The sequence below is a fragment of the Haemaphysalis longicornis genome, unplaced genomic scaffold (genome assembly GCF_048455015.1).
Source record: "Haemaphysalis longicornis isolate Haplotype H1 unplaced genomic scaffold, Haemaphysalis longicornis Haplotype H1 scaffold_2, whole genome shotgun sequence".
Taxonomy (NCBI): Eukaryota; Metazoa; Arthropoda; class Arachnida; order Ixodida; family Ixodidae; genus Haemaphysalis; species Haemaphysalis longicornis.
The window spans coordinates 80,330,968-80,338,184 of NW_027526295.1; the positions used below are offsets into that span (position 1 = coordinate 80,330,968).

The 7,217-nt window shown below is 49.7% G+C and overlaps 2 protein-coding genes across 2 annotated transcripts; one reads left to right on the plus strand and one right to left on the minus strand.

The window, feature by feature from the left end:
• The first annotated feature begins 946 nt into the window (after positions 1–946).
• On the plus strand, positions 947–1,432 carry LOC144169022 (uncharacterized). The gene has a single exon (XM_077698018.1). The coding sequence runs from the start codon at positions 947–949 to the stop codon at positions 1,430–1,432; it is 486 nt and encodes a 161-aa protein (XP_077554144.1).
• Positions 1,433–4,226: 2,794 nt separating this feature from the next.
• Positions 4,227–5,248, minus strand: LOC144169020 (uncharacterized). The gene is made up of 3 exons (XM_077698017.1): positions 4,999–5,248; positions 4,633–4,844; positions 4,227–4,572 (listed from the first exon to the last, which is right to left on the minus strand). The coding sequence occupies exons 1-3, from the start codon at positions 5,223–5,225 to the stop codon at positions 4,286–4,288; spliced, it is 726 nt and encodes a 241-aa protein (XP_077554143.1). The 5' UTR covers positions 5,226–5,248; the 3' UTR covers positions 4,227–4,285.
• Positions 5,249–7,217: the final 1,969 nt, after the last annotated feature.

Genomic DNA, 7,217 nt, shown 5'->3' on the forward strand with positions numbered 1-7,217 from the left:
GCAGGCACCGCGGGGACATATTTACCGAAATGTTTGGCCCTAAACGAAAGAAAACAAGGAATACAGCATTTTACGCAGACGGTTGTGAAACAACATGCTATGTCGGGAGTGCAGCAGTGCAAGGGTAATGCGAGAAGGTGAAAAGGTTACCACTATGCGCCTCGGTTTTCACTGCGGAATGTGACGCCATAGCAGTGGCTGTAAAAAGAATAATGAAAGGAAAACTAAAATCACTGTTATCTACACAGACTCACTCAGCGGAATGACAGCAATCAACTGCACAAATGTTGCTAAACCTGTATTAGGATATATATTACACAACCTCTTTTTATCATCTTAACCAGCCTATCTACGCCCACTGCAGGGCAAAGGCCTCTCCTATCAATCTCCAATTACCTCAATCCTGTCCTAACTGCGACCAATATATCCCCGCAAACTTGATCTCATCTGCCCATCTAACTTTCTGCCGCCCCCTGCTATGCTTGCCTTCTCTAGGGATCCACGCTGTTACCCTTAAAAGGGTTCAGCAGTAGAGAGTTTTAGCTAAGCGGGTTTACGTTCAGCGGAGAGGAGCGGACGAGCGGAAAGCGAGCGGAACGCAGCGCGGGAAAAAGAGTTTTAGCTGGGCGATCGGCTGCCGGCCAGAGCGGAGCGCTGTACACTGCGCCATCTGTCTGTTGAGATGTGAATTACCGTGATAGAAAAAAAAAACATAGATTTATTTATTATGCTGAAACGCCTAAATAAAAACGAACTTCATGTTTCAGTACATATAATTTTACTTTAACGGTGATTTGTATCTTTTAGCGAAGTCGTTAAACTGAGGAAAGTACGTCACCAACGCCAACTGAAGCCGAAGCTCCAAGCCAGCAGTTTGTTGCCGCGCTTTTTAACAGACAGTGTGTGGCTTGCCGCTGCAAATTGCCGCTGATAACTGCTTTGAACAATGCCCAAGAGCATACTGCAGGACCCCCTGCTCCTGACTCGGTTGAAATGGTCCGAAATAGTCGACGTATTGTGTTTAGAGGTTCTCGGCGAAACACGGCGTGACCCACTCTCCATGCGAGGTCTTTTGAACATTGATGCGATCGACAGTGGCGTGTTCAGAACGTACTTTCGGTTTGAAAAGGACGATGTACCCAGGCTACAGAGAGCCTTGTGCATACCTGACAAGGTAACAACTCCGCAGAGGGTGTCAGTTCCCGGCGACGAGGCCCTTTGCATCACGCTAAGAAGACTAGCCTACCCAAACCGGCTGCGCGATCTGGAACACCTTTTCGCCCGACACAGCTCGACCATATCGTCATTGACGAACGAAGTGCTCAGGCACATCGAGGACAACTTCTTCCACCTTCTGGACGACGTTAATAACCACACGTGGCTGAACCTCGACACCCGAGAAAAGTTCTCACAGGCAAGCGAGAATAATTAGAGTTGTACGTTTGCAATTACAACTTTCTGACATATTCGTTCGTTATTTTTTCAGGCCGTTTACGCGAAAGGTGCCCCCCTGACAAATTGCTGGGCCTTCATCGATGGCACGGCGCGGCCAATTTGTCGACCAACAAGGAACCAGAAAGTGCACTTCAGCGGCCACAAGAGAGTCCACGCCCTGAAGTACCAATCTATAATGTGCCCAAATGGCATAATCTGCCAGTTGGACGGATCATACCCCGGCAGCAAACACGATTCAGGCGAGTAAATGACAAGCACAGCTGGTGGATCAAACCGCTGCTGAACGTCACTCGCCTCCTCCTTCCCTGCTAGGAACGGGCGCAGCTCCAGCTAATCGTAATTTATTCTTTCAGGTAACTTTGGAAACAGCGCCGCATATACAAAGCTACAAAACCTCGTTCAAGGTCACGACTACTGCATCTACGGGGACCCTGCCTACCCGTTGCGGCCCCTTCTGCTCAAGCCCTATGGCGGAGCTCTCCTGACTCCTGAACAATGTGCTTTCAACAAAGCCATGAGTAGTGTGAGGCAGGCTGTGGAGTGGGGTTTTGGAAAAATTGTGGGACTGTTTGCCTTCGTAGACTTAAAAAAAACCAGAAGCTCTACCGGCAGAATCTGCCGCGCATTTATAAGGCCAGCGCACTACTCGCAAACTGTCATACCTGCTTGTACGATTCCCAGGTATCGCAGTACTTCGGCCTTGAACCACCACAGCTTGAAGTTTACCTTGCCCGCAAATAGTGTTGTACAACCACACACAATTATCGAAACTAAGTTTGTTGGCGAGCCATGCTTTAGAATGATCGTGTGGCTGTCATTTGCTGTACTAAATGTACGCTACTTGTTAGGACACTCTAGTGAATGAAATCTGCCGAGCGTAAAGTGCAAAAAACTGACATTCCTGTGTTTCTTCGTATGGAGAAATTGTGATTTCGTTTTGTTACACGCGTTTCCGCTATACTGTGTTAAATGCCACAACATTACTGGCAGTGTCATCTAATTTCCCATGCATGTAAGTCCCCTCTGTACAGTGCGAAATGTGTGTACAGTGTCGACGTATCCCTACACTTGGGCCTTGAACCACCAGTTCTCGAGGTTCGCTTTGCCCCACGGTAATGTTCCATGACAAGCAGCTTCGAAAACAAAGACTTTATTGAAGAATTGCATACCGTATGGTGTTGTCAGGTTTCCACTTGACGCTGGATCCTTTCGCACTACAAAAAAAACAACAACAAAAAAAAACAGATGACAGATGCAATGAAGACGACAATTTATCAAAAAATTAAGATTCTCTTACATGAGGACTTCTAGGTACAACACGACAGTATCTCATTTTCAATGAAATTACCCGTATTGTTCCGGCAAGACATACACTTCCATACATTTGAAAAGCAGTTTTCAAAACTGTTAACCAGCCGAACGTGTTTTTGCTGGAACTACCCGTTTTAGACCCCTCGGCGCAAGAAAAATGCTGGTGCGCAGTGATGTCTTGCCGTTACCTCCTAATAAATAAATAATCTACAACCTTAGGCGTCCTCGAGGCTGAACCATTGCATTTTAAATAAAGTTGTATTTGAGTTTACGTGTAGGAAATGTGATCCCACTGGAGATGTTTCTCTACTTACGTGATGTGGTGGTGTTGTCTTATGTGTTGTGGTGGTGCGCCAATTTGGTGGTTTGTTCATCAAGCATTTTTTTTATCTCGTCGAGTAGGCTCTCCCGTTCGCCTCTCCAGCGTTCAACTTCGAAGCGATGCTTCTCTTCGTCCAGGGCCAATCTCTGCTCGTCCAGTGCCAGACGACGCTCCTCGTTGCGAACTTTCATTTTTTCGATTTCTAGCTCCCTGGAGCGCAAATCTAGTTCGTTTTTTTGTCTTTGGGCTAGCAGCTGCAGCCCGAGACTTTGCAAGCCTCTTATTCCTGTGAAGGCAAAAAAATTCCTGCATTCAGTTAATGCGAGTTTATGCACTGTACCGGACGTTGTTGCGTAATTGTGTAACAACCAAAGAACACGATCTGCTAAGTTTTAGATGCTTGCTGTGAATTCTGTCAAAGCTTGCTGTGAAATCTGTTGAAGTTTTATGTCTGAAAGATGCATTAGGGAGGTGGTGACGGAACAGAAACCAGCGAAAAGGACGCAAAACACGAGGGAAGACGAGACAACACAACGCTGGCTCTCGTCTCTCCTCGTGTTTTGCGTCCTTTTCGCTGGTTTCCGTTCCCTCGACATGTACCAACTGGCTCAGCAAGCTGCACTTCTACAGGGAGCTGGTGGTTTTGGCGAAATGTGTGCCTACTTAACATTTGCCTTGTTCATTGCCCTTCTTGCTGTGGAGATTTTTTCAGTGCACATGTAAGGGAACTGAATGCATGTGATTCGGAAAAATTTAGAAACAGTCACAAAACAGCACCACAGTTTGTATAACTGTGAGCACACTGACGGCCGACTTGTCTACACTAAAGGACAGAAATACATAAACTGTGACTGATTACTGCATTTACTTTCTCAGGGGTGGCTTGGTGGGCTAGTTAGTGTAGCATCTTGAAAGATGCTTGCCACCCTCGTTGCTCGAGATAGTCTACTTCTTTTCTTCGAGAACATAAGACTGTTGTTTGGGACTACTTAGCTTCGTACAGTAAAAAGTGTGCTTTTGCTCCGCTATGCAGAGTGCGCAGTGGTTTCCAGTGCAAACGATAAGCATACACGGGAAGGTTCTCTTGGCCTTCACAGTGGATGTTTTAGAGTCTGAATAAAAGATCAGTTGCAGTTCACCGCTTTCTGTTGCCTTTTCTTGCTTGAGTGTCCTCGTCTACAAGCACTGTTAACCCTTTTAAGATGCATTCACTGGCGTCTTCTTATGATGCTCTCCTGCATATCGTTCTGCTATGTAGAAGTAGTGTATAAACCTTTCTCCACACTTCCCTTTACTCGTGCCTGGGAGGGCGTGCTGCACACTTGCAGGTTGGCGCCGCTGTAGCTCAGTTGAGGGAGGCCGCTGCTGCTGTGTTGGTTCTGGTGAGGCTCGCTGTTCCTGCTGCTCGTTCTCTTGCCCCAGTTCAGCACCAGGGCTGGCAGCAGATGGCAGGTATACGCTCTGCAACAGCTCGGCAGCAGAACCTGCTTTCAATTAATAAGAGAAAAGAGAAGACAGCACAACAGTAGGCGTCATCAACTAACCGAGCGCGCCGTCGCCTGTGCCCTCGTCTGAGAGCGTCACCCCCGGCAGCTCGTCCGTGTTTACCGGGGGCTCCGCTCCCAACCTCCGCCTTCGCGCCGCGCAGGCGGCACCTCTGGGAGCAATCCTGGGCTCGTACTTCACACTTTCGCAAAAATCCCACAAGTCCTGAAGGATCTCCTCCTTTTCAGAGTACTGCTCCTCTGTACCCGACCTGAATAGGCAAAGGGATGATCGTCAGATAAACATGCGCGCCAGCTAACAGCGATAAAACAGCGCCAGAAAAACGAGACGAGAAAGCGGAACACAAGACTGTCGCTGGGGGTTGGCCTGAAAGCATTACGTGCAGAATGAACAAATATACTCACTTTCTAAGGTTCTTGGCGTCCTGCCGCTTCCAGTATCCCAGCAAAATGTCTACACGATCTTTTATTCCTCTTAGGGTGAGCTCCCGGCCCACCGCCCGATTCACCGCAGCGAGAACATGCACCCACTTGATGTCATCGCCAAACGGCTTCGCCGCGGCCACCTCCCGAAGAAGACAGAGGTCCTCGTGTGCACTGAAGCACCTCCGGGGCTTTTTAGCTGGTTGCATTCCTGTTTCAGGAGCGTTCGCGCGGGATATTAGACAGATTTAGTTGGGCGCGCGCTCCGGACGAGCGTACGCCCCGGCGGGGCGGCTCGCGACTGCGCATGCGCAGTACGCTACGTAAACGCCCCGGCGATGCGGTGCTACGCACGCAACGGCTGGGAGCGTATGCTCCGGTTCGCTTGCGGGGCGCTGCGGACCTGCTGGGAGGCCCCTTGCTTTCAAAATTGCTGCTGCCTCGGCGATGTCGGCGGCCGGTCGTGGCAGGAGGTTCCCGGACAGAAAACGCGGACCGTCGCGTGCTTTTCTCGTTAGGCGACAACGTTTCAGTTCAAACAGGCATGCAGACCAGAAATGAGCGACCAAGGACAACCTGGATGGCTCCCGAAGCGGGCGGCGGTGTTTGTGTGCGTGTCGCGGCGGTGGAATGCGCGCAGTGTTGGTGCAGATTAGGGAATTCAAGAGTTTTCGCCTGCGCCGTCCTCGCGCCCTCGGGTGCGAGCCGAGGACGTTGCGCTACCGTGTGAAACGTGAAGGATTTGTAGTTGGACTCCACGAATAAGAGGAAGTGAGTAATAGGAACGCATCGTGTATCTTATTGAGTTGCTACACCCGGGTGAAGTGTATCACTAAACCGCCGTGCCAGCCTACCCGCTGTTTCATTTTGCGCGTCGCATTAGCGTCGTATGCCATGCTCAGTTGTTTTTGTCGCATGGTCCTGCCATATTTCAGAGCTGAATAAAGTGAGTATCCCGAGCACTGCGTGTTGCTTCAAAACTTCGGCGTCGCGCGGTTGAGCAAAACAATCGCGACGGGTGTATCATATTTTTTCCTAATACTGAATCAAGGTAAGAGTGTATTTTTTATCGTACTTGCAAGATTTTTACAATCGAAACCAGCGAAACCAACGCATTGAAAAAAAAAAAAAAAAGAAACGCCGTCCAGCTACAGTTTGCCTTGGTTACCACGTAAAAAAGTTAAATTTGGGTACTTCGCGTTGGGTTCAACAGGTGGCGCCGCAAGGTTAAATTTGGGTACTTCGCGTTGGGTTCAACAGGTGGCGCCACAAGCGTTAGCGCACGCTACGAAAAACGCTGTACTAAAACTATCCAAGGGCGCGTCGCGACGAGCGTACGCTCCGCTTTACGCCCAGCAATACGCTAACGGCCGGAACGCCCAACTAAATCTGTCTATTGACGCGACCACGGCCGGCGACGCGACACAGCGAGCGTTGGAGGCAGCCATTTTGGATAACTACGCTCGCTCGCCCGGCCGCCGCTGCGCGCGCGCTGGGATGACGAAACGAGCGGGCGAGCGCGCAGCGCCGTAAATCCGCTCGCCGCCTCAGCGTACTGGCGCATGCGCAGTGGCGTTTCCGCTGGTCCGCTCCGCTGCGCTTCCCGCTGGCCCTCTCTGCTAAAACTCTCTAGTGCCGGCCTCCCGTAGACAATACATGGACATCAGAAGCCATAGCGCGCCTAATATTTGGCCTAGCCTCATGCTGTTAGTATCAACTTTTTCCGCAGTCAAAAACGGGGGGATTCTTGCGTATAGACTTTACATCTAGGAGCTTGATTGTTTATAAACGAGTAAGAAATATGAGCAAAAACATGGGTTTTCGAGGTGCCTCTGTTTCTGCACGCCGCATTGAAACGCTATCGCCCAGTATCGAAATTATGTTCGCAACATTCGCTCCCTTTGGCTCGTCTAATTGCATACATGCCGGTAAAATGTTTCTGAGCCGAATAGTTTTAGCGCTGGGCTTTCTGAAAGTTTCTCAGCTCGAGAACGCCCGCAATTAAATTTCCCACTCTTGTTGGTGGCTCTGTCTTTCGTAATCAGGGGAAAACATTATTATGCTCTACCACGGAGCAAGATATGTGGGCTCTACCATTCGCCGCATACACGCTGCGGTATTGCCATGTTACTGAGCGGATAGCCGGACGTTTGGGCTCATGCGGCATGGGCGCGGGAGAGCGAAGAAAAGAATTCCGTCAC

What these genes read in the sequence shown, in the direction of transcription:
- LOC144169022 (XM_077698018.1), top strand. Translation starts at nt 947, where the DNA reads ATGCCCAAGAGCATACTGCAGGACCCCCTGCTCCTGACTCGGTTGAAA.
- LOC144169020 (XM_077698017.1), bottom strand. Translation starts at nt 5,225, where the DNA reads ATGCAACCAGCTAAAAAGCCCCGGAGGTGCTTCAGTGCACACGAGGAC. An exon ending in GACGCCAAGAACCTTAGAAA is followed by an intron (nt 4,845 to 4,998) that starts GTGAGTATATTT and finishes TTGCCTATTCAG; the next exon opens with GTCGGGTACAGAGGAGCAGT. An exon ending in CACAGGCGACGGCGCGCTCG is followed by an intron (nt 4,573 to 4,632) that starts GTTAGTTGATGA and finishes AATTGAAAGCAG; the next exon opens with GTTCTGCTGCCGAGCTGTTG.